The 25,750-nt window shown below is 38.2% G+C and overlaps 1 protein-coding gene across 3 annotated transcripts in view; it reads left to right on the forward strand.

The window, feature by feature from the left end:
- LOC139474606 (uncharacterized) overlaps positions 1 to 25,750 on the forward strand; it is a 76,893-nt gene that overhangs the window by 38,161 nt on the left and 12,982 nt on the right. For 2 of the 3 annotated variants that reach the window (XM_071257683.1, XM_071257701.1), the window contains exons 13-18: positions 5,173 to 5,235; positions 19,188 to 19,232; positions 22,189 to 22,313; positions 23,807 to 23,980; positions 24,754 to 24,854; positions 25,482 to 25,595. In XM_071257683.1, coding sequence (XP_071113784.1) covers positions 5,173 to 5,235; positions 19,188 to 19,232; positions 22,189 to 22,313; positions 23,807 to 23,980; positions 24,754 to 24,854; positions 25,482 to 25,595 — 622 coding nt within the window. The remainder of the gene's footprint in view (positions 1 to 5,172; positions 5,236 to 19,187; positions 19,233 to 22,188; positions 22,314 to 23,806; positions 23,981 to 24,753; positions 24,855 to 25,481; positions 25,596 to 25,750) is intronic. The other variant, XM_071257692.1, reaches the window with a different exon arrangement.

Here is a 25,750-nt window from a genome sequence, read left to right on the forward strand (position 1 = left end):
ACACAGGTAGAATGTAGTTCATTGATCCTGGCTACACAAAAAATCTGGCATATAAATTGGATATATGTTATTGGAAAATGGCCTGATATTCAACAAACAGTGTGTCAAAACGCAGCCATTGTTGATTTGCAATGTCTTAAACGGCATTGTTTTCTCACACTTGTTCAAAAATGTCATGGAGAAAAGCAAAGCAAAAACAGTAAAGCAAAATGGACATGCAAGCTATGGCATTCGTAACTCGTGGTAGTGGCTATAAAAAGGCAAGCATAAGCCAATAATTTGTCATTCAATTGTCAACATTTTTCAAGTTTGAAAATGCCAAGACTCAGTGCTGCCGATCGGAACATCGCCGTAGGACGTATCCAAACAGTCATCTGTTGCACGCGACTTCAACGTCCACCACAGCACCATTTGTCGCCTTTGGGGCCGATACACACAGTTCCGCTGCAGACCGGCCGAGAACCGGCCGACCAAGAGTTACCACCCCTGCACAGGATCACTGCATTCGACTGTTCCACCTACATCATCACAATGCCACAGCTAAGCACACTGCAGTACGCATCCCTGGTTTAGGAGGATATCGGACCAGACTGTCAGGAAACATCTTCGCGCGGCTGGAATCCAACCCAGAAGACCAGTTATCGTCCGTGTTTTGCAACAGATCCACCAACAACGAAGCTTGCGTTGGTGCCATACCGTACAGCCTTGGAATATGAGAAAATGGAGACATGTATGGTTTAGCAATGAATCACGATTTCTACTTCACCGGCGAGATGGAAGCCAATATGTTTGTCGTCATCGAAATGAGCATTTTGACACACATTGCATAAGTGAATTCAACAATTTCGGTGGCGGTAGTGTCATGGTGTAGGAGGCCATATCCTACACCAGGAGATCTGACTTGGTTGTAGTTCAGGGAAATTTGACAGCAAATCACTACATGAATCAAATTCTTTAACCTCATGTCATGGTAGACTACCCTCATAATGCCAACATCCATGTCTTGCCATGGCCGCCGAGATCTCCAGATCTCGACCTAATCGAACACCTCTGGGATGAAATTTATCGCCGTGTACGTCGACATCAGAACATGCCGCAGACACTCCCACAACTGGCCAACATGTTAAAAGCAGAATGGCGCAGAATCCACAGGACAGAACTTGTACACTGATCCAGTCAGTGCCGAGGAGATGCAGGGCCGTGATTGCTGCCCGGGGCGGTCACACGAGATACTGAGTTCAGCTTTACCTTGTAGCCTTATGTTACATGACAATGAACAGTTTTCAATGCCTTTGTACAACGACAACATGTGACTATTGAGCTCCAAAATTTCTTATTTGTATCTATGATATTAAATTAAATGCATTATATATCGACTTTATTAGGTACAATTAATTCACTAAACATCTACCTGTGCGTTGCTTTTTTTGAAGAGTGTATAGTTACCTCCCTTGACATTTGTTACATGTTTGCCTGGGTGAAATAATATGGAAAAATGCTAAAGGCTACACATTTTTATTTCTACCTGAGGATGCGTTTAGAAGTGGATGTTGATGAAGTCTTTTCAAACTGTTCGAATTTTGCACTTGCCAATATGATAGTGTGAGCTAATGAACCTCATGGCTCAAAATTGCATTTGGGTTACAAAAATGATCAAAGGCGATGAATATATTATCTACATTCTCGAACAGAAAAGTTACTACCATCATCGAATGAGGAGGCTCTGAGACCACACCCTACTGGAAGCACAAGGCTTTTACCGCAAATCCCAAATATTGCTTCATCTCGACACAGAAGAAGTAAAGAAAACCTGTTTAATGCGCGGGTATTTAGCTATACAGTATACTCACGTGTCCCTGCTGGAAGAAGGCGGAAAGACAAAAAGACAGACCCGACATTAAGGTTTACCTGTAGACTGAAGGTAGCGATCGGGCCTTGTGAGACTGATGTGGAGACAGGTATTGAGTGCTGCTCTTGTGCATGTTGTGGTCTTCTCCACACTAACTCTTGTCCTCTTCTCTTGCCAAGTCCCTTCATTCTTGCAATGAGCATCATCCGTTATCCTTCACTCACTAGGGCTGGGATGAGTCCAAATATACTACCCGGGTACCCACCCCCCTATTACCCGACCCTACCTGGGTACCCACTGTAGGTTTCAAGAGCTAGGTACAAAATGTACGATTGGGAATTATTTTACAATAGCCCTGGCAAAATGTATTGAGATACATGTCTTTAAGAATCTGGTCATGCACACACTGAAGTTACTAGTACAGCTTTATTCAACCATATGAAAAGTCAGAAAGAATGGGTGCATAGTCCAAAAGAAATGTGAACTTTAGTGACTAGTCGTGTAACCATAGAGTTCTAGATAATTTTTGTCATTAAACAATATATCACATGACTTACCACAGGTCCAGGTAGTCCGGGTCCTACTCAGTACCCACCCAACCCGGATACCCAAGTTACCCGTCCCAGCCCTATCACTCACGTTTGTTTTACACTTATACTCGTTATGTAGAATCTGGTTTACTTGGAAAATTAAATGCTCAAATAGATTCCTGAAAGCTGGAATTGTTGTAATAGAAATAACGAATATCTAGATACATTTTCTGGGGCCCCAAATCACTTTACATTTGGATCATGTAACTGTACAGGAAATTGTTTTTTCAAACAATCTGGTTACATATCTCACAACTATCTAGCCGCAAGTGATCAACGCACACTATCTGTTGATTAGCAGTTGCTGCATACAGCATCTGTTAACAACAAATCATTTGGTGATCATGCTTATAAGCATGTACAGTTATTAATAAGGTATGTCGCAGGGTCAGGCTTCTACTTGTCCCAGACAATATTCAAAGTATTTGAGTTTCATTAAAATGTATTTCTTTGCCTGTACAAAGAAACGTCAACATCAGAAAGGTGTTGAAAGCTGTTGGCCATCCTACTAGGCTGACAGTGGAATGTTGACTGTACATTCAAATCATCGTGACATCACAGGTCAAAGCCTGTTAATTTGGCGGCGAGCCAAGTATGGGTAGCACGTACAACTCCTTATATGTAGACAGTGAAGGTGCAGGCTTAAGATAGATAAAAGTAGAAGTAAGGCTGCCAGCGACAGGTATCATGTTCCACAGGTGCGCTGGAGTAGCCAAGTGGTTAAAGTGTTGCTTGTCACACCGAATCCTGGGTTCAATTCCCCATACAGAGACAATGTGTGAATCCCGTTTCTGGATTCCCCTTCCCTTGATAGTGCTGGAATATTGCTTAAAGGGTTATAAAACCCTTCTCACTCATATGTTTCACCTCGGCAAGGTACCAAATAGTGTGAGTTTTGAAATTTTCTAGGACAGGCAGTTAAGCCGTACCCCGTTAAGCGTGAATTATTGCAGTTGTTATTTCCCCTTCGTGTAGGTAGTCAAATCCTATGTTGTATGGGATGGAGATGTCGGAATCTCATGCGTGAGATATTTTCTTTACCCCCAACCCCCAGGACTGCCACTGAATGAGAGTCAACTTTATTTGAAGGGCTGCATGGTTTGAGTGCTGTGTCTTATTTTGTGTGTCAAATTCCGTGTTTCCTGTTAAGATGTTGCAAACTTCTATGCATGATATGCAAATCTACTAATAGTGTTCTCTTTGCTCTGAAATACAATCAAATACATTGACATCATATATTGTCACACCCTACTGGTATCTTTGTGCATGGGAGATAACTCTTAATGTACAGCTCTGTACAATGTCAAGGAATTTAAGGAATACAGATTCATATAAATGATTGGATCAACATAGGATCTCAATGTCCTCTATATAAAAGGAGGTAATAACAATTGAGTAAGTACAAAAATATCATAAAAACATAGATGATTTTTTAAAATATTTATAAGGCCAGACAATTATTTCCATGTGTTACAAATGAACTGTCTTAATGAAGTAAAAATAATTGCCTCTTTTTGTTTAATTTTCTATTTCAAGAGCATTTTGTTAAAAAATATAATATAAAATCAACACTGACAAAAAGAAGTCTATTTTCCATCCATCCAAGAAAATCTATATGGCCAGAAAATTAGTGGGCCTGCCTTATATTATTGTGCATCTTCCCAAGTTAACTGACTTTAAAAGTCCAGTTTCCACCCTTGCCGAACTAGGCGGGAATTACTGGGCTCGATCGTTGCGCCACCAGTGGCTATTACCAATTATGTCGATTCTAAGCCTCTCCTATGGACCAATCAGATTCATCCTCTCGTATCACTTGCGTTTGCTTCACACAAAATGGTGGCGTCAGTCAGGACAATCTGATCGATAATCAAGATCTATATTGTGATAAAACGGGTCTTACATCGCGAAATGCATCAATTCACGTGAGCACCTTGATTAAAAACATGAAAGGATTTGGAAAATATCTGCCGACAACGAATTGGCGATGCACATGCTTTGCAAACCCTGCAATCGATCGAAATCTGCACAACAGTTTACGAACCGGATTTTGATTTCGGTGCACGATTTTGATTAGACTATGCATAGACTCGTTAGTCCAGACAAAATGTAACTCCATAATACCAGCCTAGTTTGGCAAGGGTGGAAAATGGACTTTTATAGTCAGTTAACTCCTTTGCCTCGGGAAGATGATTATTGTGCTGTAAAAGCAATCTTGAAGCTATTTGTACTATTTTACTGATGTTACGTACTCAGAATAGACAAGTTTCACGAATCCGTGCAGAAGCTCAACTACCGTATTCGACGTAATAATCGCCCAGGGCGCTCTCAAAATTAGAAATAGGGGGCTCTTATTAGAATATTATTTTGGTGAAAAAGACAGAGTTGAAAGATAAATTTCGTGGTTTATGCTGACAGCCTGAAATGTTTATATACGAGAGATATATTTTTCCAGAATTTAAATGCTCAAAATTAAGGGTGCATATAACACACAAGTGCGTATTATACGCGAATAAATAAGTGTTGTGTACATTGATCAATCGGAAGGGGTGCTAATTGGTATTGTTCACTAGCCGATATATTAGCAAATATCGCCGTGGGCGCTTATTAGAGCAGGGCGCTTATTACGTCGACTACGGTAACTGCTTTGAATGAAGCTTGACACATAACAGCCAAACTTAATTAAGTAACACAAGTTGTTGAAAGGATATCTGATTGATGAAAAACTTATTTAAGTTTCAGAATCATTGAAGGAGTCCACAGAAGACAATTTCAGAGACTCAACACAACAAAACACAGGTAAGTTGATCTTCTGGATATTTCAGAATGAATTTCTCAAAGAGATTTCAGGGTTACTGCAAGTGACAGACGAGTTGAAGAGTGATGTATACAGATAATGTTGTGTTGACTGTGAATAGATAGGATTAATTAATCACGATAACAAGGTAATAAGATTAATGAACACAAAATTGCAAGATAAAAGGACTCTCAAAAGAAAATCATCAGTCGTCAGTCTTCCATCTTCCTGAGGCAAGCGTGTCCACCAGCCAATTTCAAAGCCACATCAAGGCCACTTTTCCTGACTTGACCCTGGTGCCACCTTGTGTAGATCATGAGTTGTGCCCCTTGTAATTTAAAAAGGTGATATCCAATCAGATCATTCTTCTTGTCTTGTATAGATTCACAAAGATGTCAACTCCCATAGGCGACGACGACCTAGTCGACTAGATAATGAAAACATTCACGATTTCATCCCTGACACAAAAACATAGGCAATCTTTGGGGGGTTTAAAGATGAAAAAACATATGTGTGTCAACAAAGACAGGCAGCGTTAGATGACTTTCATACGAAGGTATACCAGTCGTAGATGTTGATTGTGTAAAATGTTCTCTGATTGGACTGTCGATATGTACGATAGTCCAATCATATTAAGCACAGGATTGTGGGTATGATGTGGCAAGGGTGGAAACAAGACATTGACAAAAAAGCTAGTGGATGCACTTTCCTCGGCAAGTACTACGTTTTGAAAGTACATGCATATATTAAAATAGAAAGCAATGTAACAATTGTTAACCTCTCACAATTGTGTGTTATAGCAACACACTATGCTGTAGTGTGTTCCTGGCAGCCATTTTGTATTACTGTTTATCTATGCATTTTGTTTTGGGTACTTCCCAAAGTTATCCTTGATTAACACTGATAAACTCTGGTTGAATCAAGTCAACTCTGGTTGAATCAAGTCAACTCTGGTTGATTCAAGTCAACTCTGGTTCAATCAAATCAACTCTGGTTGATTCAGGTCTCTGAAATTTACTAGTCAAACTTAATGTTAGTCATAAGGAAACACACACATGCTGACAGATTATACATGCAGGCACACAGATGCACATAGCTGCAAACGCCAGCGTGAGTTATTGGCACTAGTCCAGTAGTCCTTGCCAAACTGCCCAATAGTTAAGGTATCATAAGGACTAGTAGAAATTTGCCATTTTTAAGGGTTTTGCTATATGTTATCATTATAAGGACTAGTGGACACAAAATGTTATTTTTTACTGCTGAAATGCACATGCACGCACACGCACACACACACACGCACACATGTATTTGATAATATTATAGTAAGGGCTCCACTGAGGGATTTGGTGGCCCTTACAGTGTGTATATGTCCGCCTGTTATGTCACTGCTATAAATTTACATGTATACTTCTCAGGTATGATTGATTCAATTCAACTGAACACTTAAAACACATAGTCTTGACATGCATCACATGAAGACATGTTTTATGATGGTAATCTATCACCACTGTAACAGTTGACCATTCATGACAAAACAACTTCAAGATTTCACAGGATACAAGGTAATCAAGCTATCAACTATCTTTGGTTTGTCCAGGGGACCAGTGGATCCTGAAACCAAAACCTTCCACCAAATGTAATAACTTTTCGACCACATTATCGAAAACATTACAAAGAGTTCATTTGTCTTTGTAAGACGGTCCTGATGGTAGATAATTGTTGTTTAATGCATCTAGAGAAATATTTACAGTGTAAAATGAATAAGAAACTGTATTGTTAGTGTAAAATACACGGCACTGTAGCTCACCTCGATGGGTAGTTAACAATATATAATGTCAGCAAAGATGTTGTCAGCAGTGATATTCAGATATTTCCTGTATACCTTTTGAGGACTAAAAACTAAAGCTAACATCTAATGGTTTGAACAAAATATGATGTCATCATACGGAGAATACTTGTGTCCCACATAGAATATTGCTGAAATATTGCTGAAACATAGCTGAATGCATCACAAAACAACACCAAGTCGCCAATAGTTTTAGGTTGCCACCATGTTTAAAATATTAATTAAGCAGGACCCGTTTCATGGACCCACCTAAGATCTTAGATGCCTGGAACGCCTATACTTAAACATACAATAATCATAACCCGTGAAGATCCGGCTTAGAATAGGTCTTCAGCAACCCATACGTGTCATAAAAGGCGACTAGGCGCCTAATGAGATTGGGTGGTCAGACTCGCTGACTTGGTTGATGCATGTCATCGTATCCCAATCATAGATCGATGCTCATGATGTCAATCACTGGATTGTCTGGTCAAGACTCGATTATTTATAGATCGCCGTCATATAGCTGGAATATTGCTGAGTGCGACAACAAACAAACAAAAAATCAAAAAAGTTCAAAGATCACTTTGTTGAACAATGACAAGATATGACACCACAACGCTTGGTAACAATTAAAAAAATTATTCAAAGTGCAGCAATGTTGTCACACTTTGTTTAATTTTGACTCTTTCTGCTAGTTTTGTAATAGCACCATGAACATGATCCATCTAGGCATCCATAAGTAATTTCCATAAGTAATTTCTATAAGTGTGATTTCATCACTTTCATTTGGACATTTAAATATTTCTACAGTTATTATGAATTTTTCTCCCTTGGAAATTGACTAAATGTATCTAGGAAAATTGACATTTGCAAAAAACACACAATATTTTTTTTCATTTTTAATACTTGCCCTTTGAGTTCACACAAACAAATGCTTTAACCACTAAACTACTGCAACCCCTCCACAAAATATTCATAAAAAATATCAATAAATATAAATACATGTTTAAATATAAAAATAATACTGGTTTAAGTAAAATCGGGTTTAAATAAAATCTAATTGTTACTATATTTTTTTATCCAGGAATCTGAAACCTAGTTCCCCTTCCCATAAGTATGTAATAATGCCTTATTAACACCCTCCCTGAAATTCCCAAAGTAGTCAGCTTCAAGACCTTGAATAATTCCTCAACTGACACTCTGCCAGAAGCAGTCCTGGTTTTTGGTTCCCCTCTTCTAGCCAACAGGCATTCTCAGATCAGGTCCACAGCAAATGTTGGTAAAAATTCCCATATTGAAATTAAAACTTATCTACATTGGCCAAATACTGAAATGTAAATAGGGTGTCAGTTACTGTTATCCTGTGTGACTCTTATTAACTCTATATATTATTTAAAATGATGTAAGTCCCAGCAGAATCCTAATCAGCACTTTGGTCCAGTAACATCGGTTCTCCACTTGCCTCAAACTACCGGTACTGATAACTTAATATACCAAACAAAAAAAGTTAAAAAGACTATATTTTTTTGTTTAGAAGACTGAGCACACAATTAAATAAATATATGGAATAGATGGAATATTTATGATCCATAACTCATTTTGTTCAATATTTATTTGTAATAGTGACAGTGTTGAGTATAGTAATTTCAACCCACATTTAACTGTAGTTCAATTATGTCATTGCATCTCAGTGCATGACGTGATGCATGGAGCAGACAGTTACACAGTCACTGGTACTGTCAGATCAAAGATCATTACAAGGTCACATCCACCTGGGATTTGAACCAATGACAAGCAAACACTAGCCAAGTAGATAAAGCGTTTATTCCACACGTGGAAAGCCCAGGTCCAATTCCCCAAATGGGTACAATTTGTGAAGCCCATTTCTGGTGTCCCCTGCAGTGACATTGCTTGAATATTGCTAAAAGCAGTGATATGAACTAACAGTTTTAGTCCACTTGTCCTTATAGTGATAACATATAGTAAAACACTTAAAAAGGACACATTTCTACTAGTCCTTTGGATACCTTAACTATTGGGCAGTTTGGTAAGGACTTCAGAACTAGTGCCAGTTTCTAACTCTGCAAAAGCAGCCTAAAACCATACTCACACTCATTCCTGGCATGGCCAAGGGAAGCAACTCTTCACAGCAATTTGCATTGATCACAGTCCCACCTGTGTCTGCAATTAATTTTAATCTGCTGCAAAGTATTACCAAGTTGCCCTTATGTATAATTCATTTACATTCTGTCAATATGCAGCCATCATGCCTAGAGTGTTAGCGTCTGAAGTATGTACGTCTAATTAAAATCTCCAGCCTATCAAGATGTCAACTATATCACACCCCACTGACAGACTCTTGCATAAATTTACAACCATTAGTGCCAACAAGGGGAGGCATTATCGGTAACATGTACAAATGACTTGTAGCTATGCCATTTATTACACAATAAATAAAGTGGGCAATATGCGTGCACTCATCAGTGTGTCAACGACCCAACACAAAAACCAGCTCATAAACATCACAGCCAATGACGACAATCTCTTTAAGACAGTCGGCAAACCAAGAAGCCTGTATTTATAGATCCCTAAATGAGTTTGAATGGGGTTGGACAAGGAGATGATATAGGATACCCTCTCTTGGGCCATATGAATTTAAACAAGGACAAAAGACACCCTTTGAAACTCTGTTTGGCTTGCACAAGAACAGCTCATGCTGATAGACCATAGGCAGGGACTAATAAGATAGCCCATCTATAGCTTTTCCGCAGTGGGATTGAAGTGTTCTCCCACCAACCCTGTTTGCCGAGGGGAGATAGGGCTGGCGATAGGGTCGCTTCACTAATCTCCTTGTACTCTGGCCAATATACATCACAACCCAGAGAAGCACTTACCACACACAACTTGGATTCAGGCGATGGTTTCTGGTTTTCAGAAAAGTGCTTACATGCGATTGTGTGTAATTATTATTTGAATCTTGGTATTGGCCTGATCAGCAGAAATGGCAAGTTTGATTTTGATTGGTTCTTGTTGTGAAAGATTGATGGAATTGACTAGATTGTGTTGGTTTCTATGGTGATGGTCAATCGAGTGGTTATTCTGTTCTAGTCTTGTCTATTTTCTACTAATTATTATTGATGATGATCAGATTGGATTTGAATGTTCTCCAGTGGATGATACATGACTGTTTATAGAACCCATGTAACATGCTAGTTGAAATCTTGACTTAAGTGAAAACCTGCATCTTGTGTGATGTTATTGTGGATAACAGTATCCACTTCTATCTTGCTATTTCTTATATGTGTTTTTACATATTATGATGGTTTGTTTATTGTACAACATAGAAATTTAGTATATCTGGAGTGGAATAATTCAAGATGTATTAAAGGAATGTAGATATGGGCGAAACCACATTATCGGTGGTTCGAGAAGGGAGCTAACTCTGTTTGCCTAATCGAAAGTTCGAGGTGGGCCCACATTCGAAACTAAACGCACTTGTTTTTGAGAATATATACTACGTAAACAAACCCGCATAACAAACTCATGAAGGTCTATTTAAAATAAGTATTATGACTTATAATTGGATTTAAATGTACAAATAAGATGGCAATACAGCAGAATTCACTTCTACGAACATCGCTAAACTAGGTCGTGGGGTCATTAATATTCATGAGTTATTCCTTTTATGGAACAAGTTCTCGGAAACGTTTGAGGCTTGTATCATGTCCGAGGTCAATTCAAGTGTAGACATATTTTCAGGTTTATATCGCCACCAACACTTATGATTAGATTCATGTGTTATATTGGAAAAAGTAGAATGAGTGGTATTGCCTCTGTAAATTTAATTTGAAGTAGATTTTAGTTTCTTGCTTGGTAGCTATTTTTGTAAAACTAGTGTGGTCAGCTATGACGCAGTTATTCAAACTTCAAAGACTTTTGTGCCTTTCGTGGAATTAATGTCACACAAAATGATTTACAAAGATATTTCCCATCAATATTACAAAATATGAATAATATATAATGTCACATAATGACAAACGTGAGCCCACTAGCCTCAATGACTTCGTCAACCTAATGAAACCCAGCGATTTAAAAATGTGGGCCCACCTGTTTCGATCACTATAAGACGGGAACAATGTGGGCCCACATTTTAGAAAATGGTTATAAGTAAGCCAAGCTAATGAAGCTAGCGATTTTTTAATGTGGTCCCTCCTTTTGCAATCACTATGACGGAAGAACGTCTACCCACTAGGCGATATACAAATGTGGGCCCACTTGTTTCGATCACCATATATGACTGGAACAATGTGGGCCCACATTTGAGAAAATGATTATCAATATTTAAGTAGAATTTCGCGATTAATAAATGTGGTCCCTCCTGTTGCAATCAATATGACGGAAGAACGTCTGCCCACATTTAGGGATTGATTATCAGAACTAACGAAACAACCTAACGAAGCTAGGCGAAATACAAATGTGGGCTCACTTGTTTCAATCACCATAGATGACGGGAAAGATGTGGGCCCACATTTTAGAAAATGGTTATCACCACTAAACCAATCTTAGAAGATGTACGGATGGAAACATAAATATATAATGCATTCAAACATTTAATTACGCATACGTTTTACCTTAGGGATAAGCTGGGCATTTAATAGCTGGACTCACAACGTACAGCGTGGGTGACGCCATTACTCGCAAATACGAAAACAACGGAGATAGCACCCGTTTAAAATTAGAGTGACCTCCCCTTCCCAATATGAACCACTGATAATGCGGTTTCGCCTAGATATGTATTAATGATAACATAACTGTGTGATACAAGATGGTATTGAGTAGTATAAAATATATCAAGTCTGTCTATTATGTATGTATTGTACTCTCTATAAGTCACACATCAAATTCTGGAACTCTTTTTGTACTGTTGTCTGTAAGTTTTTGTGTTTCTGATCTCCATACAGTCCCAAATTACCATCCCACACAAACTTTTCAAAATGTTTTGCAAGTACACACATTCACCATGTAAATATACATGGATGTCATCAAATCCTGGAGATACTTAAAAAAGTAAATCCATTTTCAAAAAATACCCTCACAGTATTTTATCAGAAGGATAGATATAAAAGGGATTTATCTCTTGTTTATTTCCATCTTGTAAACTCCCAATACCGATACATGAAAAATAGCCTAATAATGTTGTCACAAGTTTAGGAGGACATGCACTTTTGAAAACTGTTCAAATTTAAACAACCAGATTCGAAAGCTGGGGGTCTAGAATGAAACTGTTAACCTTTTTTACACCTTCATAAATATATAAGAGACAAGTTATCAGTTGAATTCTCGAACAAAGGTATTTTTTATTCTTTGTTTTTATATTTTCCTCCACCACCCGCTCCCTTTGAAGGTGAACATGTAGATGAGAAACCAAGAAATGCCATGGATGTCTAACATTCTTGTTGAGTGTTCTCCCTGTGAGATGACCTTGACCTTGACCTGTTCCACATACGACTATCGTAACTGTTTGTATAACTAATGACTCCTGTAGAAGTATAACTTCACACCTCCTGAATTTTTAACATTAAAATCATGAGTGTGATTATGACCAACCTGTCAGTCAAACATGAATATAATATTTTAAATGATGATGCTGCTGCTGCTGCTGCTGATGATGAGGATGATGAGGAGGAGGATGATGAGGATGATGAGGAATACTGCTCTAATTAGGGTTACAGTGGATCTGTCTACAACCGACTTGTCATGGACCAAAAGTTTAGACCTGCTTAGAAAGTGGTCCGGATAAGTTAGGTTTTAGCGGGAGTTGCATCGCTTGCCATCACAATATGAATGGGCAAGATCGCAAACAATATTTGTTTATTGACAATGATGTAAATGTCAGTTGCCTGTATCAATGTTTACATATTAACTGAAAGAAGTATCCATACAAACCTTTTAAAAAAACTTTCAATCTTTTCTTTTTAATTTATATTTTGTGAAACATGTAGTTAATGTCTAAAGCACAACTGAAAAAGAGCTTCTCAGTCATGTTTGTTGTAGAGTGTTGATTATTTACTCTGAATAATCACATGATTAACAGAGAGAACTAATCATTCATTTCAAATAGTTCTGTATGATAAGAAGTGAAAGGTGTTTTGGTCAATTCTTGCAAACATAATTTCTCCCACTTGACGTGATCTCACTTCCCAGAAGTCAGTGGCAAGCTTTTTATGGAGTACCGTATTCGACGTAATAAGCGCCCCGCTCTAATAAGCGCCCACGGCTATATTTGCTGATATATTGGCTAGTGAACAAGCCCAATTTGCATCCCTTCCGACTGATCAATGTACACAAGACTTATTTATTCGGTATAATACGCACTTGTTTGTTATATGCACCGTTATTTATGGTCAATTAAAATCTGGAAAAAAATATCTGTCGTACATAAACATGTCAGGCTGTCAGCATAAACAATGAAATTTATCTCTCAACTAGGATTTTTTTCACCAAAATAATATTCTAATAAGAGCCCCCTATTTCTAATTTTGAGAGCGCCCCGGGCGCTTATTATTTCGAATACGGTAGTAGCTAATTGATGAGTCAGCAGACCATTTGACATTTGATTTCTAGGAATGTGATGAGTTATGTTCTAAAGTTGCATCTCCTGTTATAAATTCTTATCATGTTATACAATATACCGTATTCGACGTAATAAGCACCCCGCTCTAATAAGTGCCCATTGTGATGTTTGCTAATATATTGGCTAGTGAACAATCCAAATTAGCACCCCTTCCGATTGATCAATGTACACAAGACGTATTTTTTTCGCGTATAATACGCACTCGTGTGCTACATGCACCCTTTATTATGGGCAATTACATTCTGGAAAAATATATCTGTTGTATAAAAACATTTCTGGCTGTCAGCATAAACCATGGAATTTATCTTTCAACTCTGTTTTTTTTCCCCCAAATAATATTCTAATAAGAGCCCCCTATTTTTAATTTTGAGAGCGCCCTAGTAGTATCTGTTTAGACAGTTTGCTTAATTGTCCTTTACATGTTTTTGACAACTTGAATTATAAATATCATAGGATGATTTTTTCCTACTGTTGCCATGGTAACGCAGTACTGTTACTACACAATTAGGTAGAAAACAGCAGGTGCTTCTGAAACAGACGTCTTTCAACAGTTTGCAATATTTGTCCTTCGGAAATTTGATATGTGAATAGTTATAATTACAGCATGAATCATCTGATATACATATAACAAGCATAAAGGTAGATCTCATCTAAAATAATATTGATGACATTTTGCCTGGGTGATAAATAAAACAACAGGTCTCCAGTTCTCCATGGATGTAATTGAGGGACTGGTCATTTATTAAGTAGACCATTTATAGTGAAATGATACAGCGAGGGAGGGAGGGGCAAGCCAGATTTATCACAACTAATGAAAAAATGACAGTTCTATTTTTCAAATTAAAAAAATGTTACATGTATTGAGTTGGGGCCATGGAAAAATGTTACATATAATGGGGGTGTTGGATCAATATGATACAATCCTAACACCAATCCCGAAGAATCATATGAATGAGATTTTGCATCATTTTCCCACAACAGCATAGGCTGATGCTCATGCTGTCAACCACTGATTTATGTGACACAAGGACATGACTGGAATAATCCTGACTGCAGTATGAAATACAATTCACACAATCATGCAATCACAAATTCAAACAATTGAATACATGCTTGTCTTGGTGACGTGTCTAAACAGGTCCAACAGTTAATAGCCTTTTTGTTTGGTTGGTTTACAGTTTTTTCCCAATTCAGTAGCCAAAAAACAAACAAATTCTGACATGACAAGAAAAGGTACTGGGATGTAGTTAATGTTACTAATGGTAACCTTTACTGTCAACGACTGCCTCTGTGGTCTAGTGGTAGCATGTCCACTCGGGGGAGGGGGGGCGGAAGCTCCCGGGTTTGATCCCCGGCCATGTCATACCAAAAGACGTTTAAAGATGGTACTTGTTGTTACCCTGTCTGGGCCAAAACAAGGACTGGTTGGCTCGGAGTCAGTATACTGTGTCTGAGTTGGGTATTCATGTTAACCTGCGGCATGGTATCTCAGTGTGCTAGAACTATAAACCGGCATCAGTCTGGACTAGTACAAGCAGCCACACGTGCATATATAAGCAAGGATTATATCCTACCTAAATATTATCCCGGGGGAAGTTTTACTCTAGAGTATAGTATAAGATAGGATTAAACACACTGCTTTGGGTTCAAATTCACTAGGGAGAATCATCCTGACACTATAGAATTTCATCCCCGTTATAAAAAATAGGGTAGGATAATATTCACTCTTACACATGCACATCGCTATACTAGTGCAATAATCTTGGACACAACACTAAACCCCATTTCACCTGACCGCACCTTTCTATCAACACTGCATTGTCCTTCTGCAATGTACCAATTAGTCTTGATAGCAAAGTAATCTCATAACTGAGTCGCAAGATTCTAGAAATACATTTTTCTATTTCAGTACAAAAGAAATTCAAGTCATCAGTGATAGAAATATTTTTTAAAAATTATAATTTCATTATGTCTTCTTCCTTTTTCTCGGTATTTTGTGTATGAGGATCAGTAAACCAATTTTAAAAAGGATTAAAGCCTACATGATTTTGTTTCTTATGATACAGTGACTTACAATGACTTTCAGTCAACTGATAACATATTTAATACCTTTCATGTTAGTATATGGGCTGAGGTTTCAAATCAGAAAGAAATTTTACAAGACTCAGGCTTCAGACTTGTGGCTAAAGTCAGAGACCTAAGACTTCATATCTTCGCCTCTGAATATTGCTTGAGAGAAAGTACCATTTTACAGTGTCCTCATGGGGATACAAGCAGAACAAGTGTCCACTTCCCCACACTTGTCACAAGGCTGACCAGTGATGGGGAAGTGGGTGCAATGTGTGATCTGGTACCGTGGTCCGGATAGTTCCTCCTGTCAGCCACCGGTTTGCCTGACCCAGGTTTTATTATGTACAAGTAGTGAAATGTACTACTCTATTCTTTCATATTACTATAGTTAATTTTTTATCCCCCCGGCATATAATGCGGGGGGATATAGCGATCAGCCAGTCTGTCCGTCCGTCCGTCAGTAATCATTTCCTCTTCCGGGGCGGAATTCGAAAACCATTCAGTGTATTTGATTGAAACTTGGCAAATCTATCAGGCACATACTGAAGTGGTGCCTTTTGATATTATTTTTTTATGAATTGTTATTTTTTACAATTTTTATGGCCAGAATTTGAAAACCATTCAGTGGGTAAACATTGTATGCTTCTTAAAGAACATTCAACTGTTGACTCATTACATACAGAATTGCACATTTACTAGTGGTTACTTTACAGACAGCTGCCGCGGGGGATATGTCATCTTTCTAAAGAATCTTGTTTAGTAGTATAGCTGGAATATTGTCAACTGTAGCTCAACACAATAATCACTTCCGCACTTCATCACCCACTTACCCATGTTACTCTGTCGCAGGGAATGGATAGTTTTATGAAGCTGTAATTAGCCTAATAGCCTGAAGTAGAATGTTTATTGATCAGTAGAGGCTTGAAAGCCCTGACCAGTCAGAGGAAGCACTGATCTGGGAACTTAGCTGTGTTTAACATCTGTTGAGGGTAGCACCATTTTTTGGTGCTTGTTTTTCTTCAGAAAATTATCAAAAATTAGAAATTGCAGTTGCTCTAAGGGTAATGGAGACTATTTTGAACATGGGAAATCATACAGGATTGTTTAATGCATGTTTGGCAATCAAAAGCAATTTGCCGAGTTACAATTCTTTTTATTTTTTTTTCAAAAATATGTATCGATATTGAATTTTATGAACTTGCCATTGATTTAGAAAACTATAAGTAATTTATTTGCAATGGTAATCCATCCTTTGCAGTATGAATTCAATCATATATTTCCTCAACAACAAGACATATGGTAAAATCGACACACTATACAAAATTATCTTGTTGACATTTCATTAGATTAGAAAAAGAAATCTACAGTACAACCTGTCATAAAAACTTCTTCTTTTTTCTTTCATTTGAATTAGCCACACAAATTAATTGATTTCATAGTTTTTCAAGTGTCTTTAGTTTCCCTATTTTTAAATGTATTTTTTTCACAGATAGATTAAGACCTTAAGCATGCAGCAAGTTACATTCTTCATGGAGGACAGTACTCCTTAGTAGGCTGTTGCCACAAAGACTGAAACATTTAAACAACAACGTGTCAGTAATGTGTGTAGTCCAGGCTAACAGGTAGATTTGACGGTATTGCAGTTACAGCTTACCGCCAGACTAAGCGAGCTGACACTGATCTATAGCGTAGTCATCCCAGGGGCAGAGTCGGTCTCAGCTGGTGATCAGCCGCCATTCAAGGCATCATATAACATACTTTATTGCCATGATAGATTGGAAATAAACATGCGTCTTAGGAAACTAATCTCAAGACTAACAAAGAAATCTGGCTTCATTGTAAACAAGTTCAGCTGCCCCAGTCATGGGTGGATGAGATCAGGGCATGAAGCACGACCCAGCGGAGAGGTTTCATTGCTTATTATTCATCTACTTTAGCCTACTCCTTGAGCGTTAATGGAACTTCTCGGTTGATATATTCAATTTTCATACCTGATTTCAGGGCTATTTATATCAGAACTGGATTTCAGACTTACGGGAATTTTAGATTAATTTATTTGTGATTTGTATTCACATTGATCTCTGACAAGTGGTGTCGTACATTGACTCAAGGGATGGGAACAGATACTGTTGTGTGTACACCAACTTATATATACATAAGTCTGCTAGGCCTGAGACTAGTGGAAATCTGGACTCATGTTTTGAAATTAACAACTTGTCCAAAAATGAGCTGTTGACAGGTCCGATCTGACTCTTGGCTTCTGCCTGTGATGTTCACACACAGGTTCATCGCTTGAGTTATGTATCCTGGAATTCTTGAGTTATGTATCCTGGAATTGGCTCTGTTCTTATCTGGAATGGTTTTTGAACAAATTAACAAGACCCATTTACACGTTGTCACAGTTCCTGTCAAGATGGATACCTAGGCTCACTCATCCAGTGGAGTGGATATTCTGTCTTCATAAACCGATCCTGGGACCTGGGAGGCAGTTACTCTGCTAATTGATGCCAACTCTCCTCCTCAGATCATCATCTTGATCCTTGTTAAGAGTTAGAGATCTACTGAACTCGTCATCTCCATCTGATGTGATTTAGCAACAACTCGGCTAAGTGATGCCAACTCTACTTCTCAGATCATCATCTTGATCCTTGTTAAGAGTTAGAGATCTACTGAACTCGTCATCTCCATCTGATGTGATTTAGCAACAACTCGGCTAAGTGATACCAACTCTACTTCTCAGATCATCATCTTGATCCTTGTTAAGAGTTAGAGATCTACTGAACTCGTCATCTCCGTCTGATGTGATTTAGCAACATTTGGAGTGGGAAAGATAACTCAATAACTTTCTTGCTCTCGTGAATATGAGGAGTTTTTTGTGTATCATTTGTTGAAACCTGATAGGTTATAATAACAAGGGATTGGAGGATATTAAACTCATGGATAGGAGAGTTCTAGAGAGCTGAATTAAATGTCTCAGCCATGCACTGTCAGAGCTGTAATATTGCTATACTGACTCAACGCAGTGGAAGTTGAAGTGTGGATGATCTTGAAGGATGTTTTTACATTAAGATTGTTCCTTGAGGTTGAAGGACAGGGAGGTATCTGTTGTATTACTGACAAATTCTGAATGGATTCTCAAAGTTGGTAACATGTTACTATTTGAAATAGGACATAAAATCAAAGGATTTTGCCACAATGGAGCAGGCTCGAGAACGAGCTCTCAAGATAATCTCACTGAGTAGCTCAGATGTTGAAAACTCTCTTGACGGCAGAGGTAAGTCAAGGCAATTAAATGTTGACATTCATGTGTAAGTCATGTATAATTTACCTGTAGTTTTTACCTGTACCAAATTATGTGCATGTTTAATATTTAATTCACCTGAGCAATTGTCAAGCCCAGATACAACATCCCTATGTTACAGAAACTGATTTGGAGTTACCGAATCTAGGACAAGATCAACAATATGGTGAGTCAATAGTCTATAGTATAGATTTTCTCTTGCTGAAATTGTCACAAATAATTAGATACGTTTAAATTATGGTGATTTTAAGTATGCATGATTTTCACATAATAATTAATGTTTGATGAATGTTTATATGTTATATTTTTCTAGAAATATGTCTTGATTTCAAAAATTAAAAGCAAAGTTTTGTTTTTTTTACTTTTGAAAGATTCAAGCACATTTAGAAAACAAGGAAGACTATAGGTCTTTGATTGTATATATATATACCAGCCCCAACTGTGTAAAGCCGACACTTGGACGTTCAAAAAATTCACATTTCCACCTGCTTCACCTGACTCCACTGACTACGGCGCCATGCCAAGATTGACTACAGATGAACATCACAAGACACGAGGTGTTTTGTGATATATTATATATAAATATTTTTTTATCGGAGAGGTCTTTATATAAATATTTTTTTATCGGAGAGGCCTTTAAATAGGGACCCGTGAAGATCTGGGGTAAATAGGTGTTCAGCAACACATGCTTGCTGTAAAAGGCAACTATGCTTGTTGTAAGAGGCGACTTATGGGATCGGGTGGTCAGGCTCACTGACTTGATTGATGCATGTCATCGCATCCCAATTGCATGGTCCAGACTTGATTATTTACAGACCGCCGTCCGTCATATAGCTATAATATTGCTGAGTGCTGCGTTAAACAACAAACAAACAAAACAAAATCTTGAAATCTGCATTGCGTCTGTTGACCGATCTATTTTGCAGCCAGCTGTTGTTGATGCAGTTGCCTTACGCGATAATGAACCTGTGACTTTCGGGTTTGACCCACTACGTAAGACTGGCATTTTGTATGAAGGTCCAATGTATATTTTTGGTCCTTATTTTTTACGGTGTGCAGTTTATTTTTGGGCCTAAATATTTGATTAAATGTAATTACTACAGAACCTCAGTTTGGAAAACACTTTTTGCAGTGCAGTAAAGTCATCTGTATGTTGATTTTTAGTTCTATTCATTGAAATGAAAAAAGGTATATAGACCCATGTCTGAGAACTCTCATATGGTATACATTGGACTGCATCACAAAAAAAATGTCCACTCACTCTCTCACGAAGTGGGGGTTCTCACTTTGCTGGCCGGTATTATCAGAACCATAAGTTACCAGACCCAGTTAAATCCCAGAACAATGGGGATTAAGACTATATTTTGACCCAGACTAGACTGAACCCAGCCTCCCGGCAAAGTGAGTGTAACTGTCAAGACATAAATCACATAGAAATATATAAATAAATAAGGTATAAAGTGAAAATGAAAACTTAATGAGCACACTCTTATTTGTTTCACAAAATGAAATATGAACAAAAATTTCATGAAACATAATTAATTAAACTTGACTTATCATATGAATTACACCATTAAATTTAGGAATAAATCTAACGTTGAGGTATATATTTGCCATTTGCCATGACACTGGGGAAAAGGAGTTCACTTACCGTATTCAACGTAAAAAGCACCTCCCTCTAATAAGCCCCCACGCGATATTTGCGAATATTTTGACTAGTGAACAAACCCAATTAGCACCCCTTCCAATTGATCAATGTGCACGAGACTTAATAATTCATTTTTAACACGCACTCGTGTGTTATATGCACCCTTAATTATGGAATATATATCTGTCGTGTATGATACACACATACCGGTACTTATCTTTTGTATCATTTCAGGCTGTCAGCATAAACTATGAAATTTACAATCTTTCAACTCAGCCCCCTGTTTCTAATTTTGAGAGCGTCGAATATGGTTCTGGTAATTTACAAGGCTTGGCTCGATGATACCACTCACACTGAGTTCCGCTCACCAATCAAGAATGAAACGGACTATACCTTTGAATTAACAGGACCGTTAGTTTTAATCCCCCTGCCTGCTGGCAAAGTGAGAACAAACCCTAAGGAATAATCTCGAGTATTGTTTAAAAATATACTCTGAGACATGACATATTCTTATGGTGAGATTTATAAACTGCAAAAGAAAGGATAGCAAGTTTGTTTTTTAAGTAATTGAAAATTGAAAAAAACTGTTGCTAAAATTGAGTCTATTTAACCATCACTCATTGAAACAGTTTGTAGAAAGGCTTTGTAATTTTGTGTAAAAATAAATTTGTTCAATGACATTGGTGGAGAATGACTTTGCAACCTCATAACCCCCTACCATATTTTGAAATGTACATTTGTACCGAAAAAAGCAATTTCTTTTATTTTCAAAGATATGATTCTAAGATACCCATGAGCAGTTGTGTATTATGAAAAAAAAAAATGAAAAAATAAACATGGCGAAGTATTCTTTGAGTACCAACCAAGTGCTAATGCAGGTAATTTATTTTCTATGATATCGCTAACTTAAGATATTTTCAATTGAAAATCAAACATGAAATCAACTGAGAGGTATAATTTCTTTCGCCCCTAAGTTTAGAATTTTAAAACTGACAGAATTTCTGCCAATGACCAGCATATACCTTGAGTACACCCGTGTATAGCCTGTGATGATATCATGGATGATCAGTTTCGCATGAAATTAATTCCATCCGGAGCAAATATTAATAGTTAAAATGTATCATGGAAAAATTTTCCTTGGAAAAACTGTTCTGTGTGCCCATGTGCGGTTCACTAGGATTACCTCCCCTGACTGCTGACTGTGTCTATGTCCATGTGCTGATCACTAGGATTACCTCCCCTGACTGCTGACTGTGTCTATGCCCATGTGCTGATCACTAGGATTACCTCCCCTGACTGCTGACTGTGTCTATGTCCATGTGCTGATCACTAGGATTACCTCCCCTGACTGCTGACTGTGTCTATGCCCATGTGCTGATCACAAGGATTATCTCCCCTGACTGCTGACTGTGTCTATGCCCATGTGCTGATCACGAGGATTACCTCCCCTGACTGCTGACACTTTATGTTACAGACTCCGGTAAGGAGGCCAGCACTACAGAAAGTCCACGCCAGTCCCTCAGTCCCGAGAGCCCCAAGAAGCAGAGATCTGCTATTGTCAAGAAAGAACGATCACCGATACAGTTCACAAGGCGGAAGGTGAGTATTGCTGTAAATAACAAAACATGCCGGAAACCAATGACTGTAAGAAGGGACGAAGCACTTTCGCAGCCTAACCTATCTAACACTCATATCAGAGTAAAAGTTGCACACACCTTTAACTTCTAACACACAGTAGAACATGGATAGAGCGAAAATGGACAGAACGAACAAATGGATGGAACGAACTGTTACGAAATCCCAGATTTCACTCCTATATATTATCATATATAATATATTTGTATAACAAACAATTTATTGCAAATTAAGGTATACAGCAAACTGATATTGATCCCCGCAATCCAAAATACCATATTCTACGTAATAAGCGCTCAGGGCACTCTCAGAATTAGAAACAGGGGTCTCTTATTAGAATATAATTTTAGTGAGATGAAAACAGAGTTGAAAGATTGTAACTTTCGATGTTTAAGCTGACAGCCTGAAATAATACAAATGAAAAGTCTGTGCGTATTATACACGACAGATATATGTTCCAGAATTTAATTGCCCATAATTAAGGGTGCATATAACACACGAGTGCGTATTATACACGAATAAATAAGTCTTGTGTACATTGATCAATTGGAAGGGGTGCTAATTTGGATTGATCACAAGCCAATATATTAACAAATGTCGCCGTGGGCGCTTATTAGTGCGGGGCGCTTATTACATTGAATACGGTACCACTATTTAGTGACGTGTAGAGCAGACTGAGAATATATTATCTTCTATACCTGTATATGTGAGCAATAAATTGGGCCTTGTTAATAATGTTCTGGGGGAACTAAATTCCCCTGTGAAATGAGGCGGGAGTAATGAAAGTGTATTCATTGTGAAACCTTCATGTCATGCATGTGCAATAGGCTATAATACTTGTAAAAATTGCTTGTTTAACTTTATAGTCTTCCAGATTATCGCAATCAACATCGTTAACTCAATGCATCTATCAATGTTGTGACATGTGAGTTGAATGTTTTGCTTAATAGAGTTATCGCTAAGTAACAACCTGAGTGTTTTGTTTTATTTCTCGGGTGCAAGTTGGTGGATGTTTCGAGTGAAAACATGTAACAAGAACTACATGTATAATAAACTACGTTATCAACCAACTGATTTCTCTGGTCCCTTGTAGCTTGTTATATCCATGTTCTACTGTACAGTCATCTGTATAAACTGGTACTAAGGGTTTCTGAGAAAGAAATCATTGTAAGGACGTTTTTAAGTTTGGTTTTGGTCTATAAAGAACTGCAAAGCACCTTAATATGTACAATTCTTGTAATTTCAATACTTCAAGATATATTTAGGATGCTTCATGCCCTAGCTTGTTCTGTACTTCAAAAAATGTCCTCCATAAAGTATGCTGATGTCAGGATTTTATACTTTTCAGATAATTTAGGGTACTTTAATCTCAGATGTGATAATTGGATTCTGGTCCATGTAGAATCTTTGTGTAATGTATATTTCTGGACTTCTAATGACGAATGATAAACTTTCAGTCTTCCCCTGAGGTGACTCCTGAGGTGACTCCGGAGCCCGAGGAGACCAAATCTGTGGATGATTGGAGCCCTATACCCCCCAGCAGAGAGAGGACATTGACCCCACCCCCTCAGGAGGAGTACGTCCCCACCACCAGCATGCCGGATCTCCCCCAGTATAGACAGGAGCAGAAGGTGAAATTCCTGTCCTAGCAACACTATTATACTCATTACGTTTGTTTGTTGTTTAATGCCGCACTCAGCAATATTCCAGCTAAATGATAGCAGTCTGTAAATAATCATGTCTGGACCAGACAATCCAGTGATTGACATGAGCATTATCAATGCAAATGAGATACGATAACATGCATCAACCAAGTCAGGGTGCCTGACCACCCAATCCTGTTATTCGCCTCTTACAACAAGCATAGTCGCCTCTTACAGCAAGCATGGGTTGCTGAAGGCCTATTCTCTACCCGGATCTTCACAGGTCTATACTCATTAGGAAGGGTAACACATGGCCTCCATGCTGTAGATACCACCATATACACCAGTTTATCCTCTATTTCCTGCTTCATCCAGATTTTTCCCATCTGTTTTCCATGGCAACATTCTCTCCAAGATATGCTCCATCTTTCTTACCTTATTTGTTCCTCCAACCACAGACCGCTTTTCACAAATAACTTTTCCTAGATGCAAGCATTTTTGCCAAAACCTTACTTATTATTTTGAAACAAGAAAAACATGGGGCAAGGATCTTTGCGGTTTGTCACTGTGATGTCACATGACATGTACTTTGATCCGCTGATACAGGATCTGCTGATTGTGGATCACATCCTGCATTTGCCTGATTATGATCCTTGGTGTGTCCATTGCTGTTTCACCAAGGTGAAAAACTTGGACTTTAGCATAAGCCGATCATGGTGACACCTCAGTTCTCACTCGCTATCTCATATTTGCTCTTGCAGGAGGGAAAGAAGTCTAAGGCTCAGAGGTTCTTTGTCGAGGGACCCCCTGAGATGAAGACTCCCCAGAAGAAAAGGAAAGCTGCCCCGAAAGTCAGAAGACTGTGAGTGCTACACAACATAAAAGCAACCATATTCATTTTTCCCATTCAACAATCCTTTACCTTTGAAATGTCCGCGTGTATCTTGTCCCATGTCTAAAGCCTTCAGCTGCAGAACAAAACATATAGCCTGACAATTCAGACACCTGGATCAGTGTCCGAAATAACTGCCTGACCACCTGCCCGTGGGTCGTAACTTTTTTGTCGGGCTGCGTGAAACTTCCTACCTATCTGGCAGATAATTTTAAAAATTACTTACATATTCAGTTTTATTGTAACTCAGGTAATTGTTTACATTTTTTCAACTTGTATTTCAACTCTATATGTTTGGATATTTATAGTCCAAATGCAGTCAGGTAACTTTGAAGATGGGCAGGCAACACTTATGGGCCACCTGCCCGACTGTCTTGTTGGGTTTTAAAATTATTTCAAACACTGACCTATGCGAACAAATTCTAGTTCATCAGGACCAAATGATATCTTTATTCCAGAAGATGGAGTTTCTGGGCACGCAATCTTTGTGTAATAGGGTAAAATATATTTTGATTTCTAGCTATAAATACAGCAAATGACGTTGTACATGTGTATAGCCTAAACTGTTATCAAAATGTGACTCACTCTGTCTTTCAGGCCCAAGATGCACTATCGTAAAAAGTCACGGCCCGCTGAAGCCCCAATGTCGGCTGGTGCACTTCAGGAAATCAGTGATCCACTTGACTTCCTTGCCAAATACTGCATTATCAAGTATGTTTATAACTAACACTTCATGAAGCATATATTTCCCTCTTTCATACTCCTCATCAGGACTGGTCTTGCGATCAAGAACCATGGCCACTCAAAAGAGAAAAAAAGCCCGTAAAATTGTGTGCAATATCATACCAATAAATGTCTCCTATGAT

The sequence above is a fragment of the Haliotis cracherodii genome, unplaced genomic scaffold (assembly GCF_022045235.1).
Source record: "Haliotis cracherodii isolate W230 unplaced genomic scaffold, xgHalCrac1.p SCAF_1, whole genome shotgun sequence".
Classification (NCBI taxonomy): Eukaryota; Metazoa; Mollusca; class Gastropoda; order Lepetellida; family Haliotidae; genus Haliotis; species Haliotis cracherodii.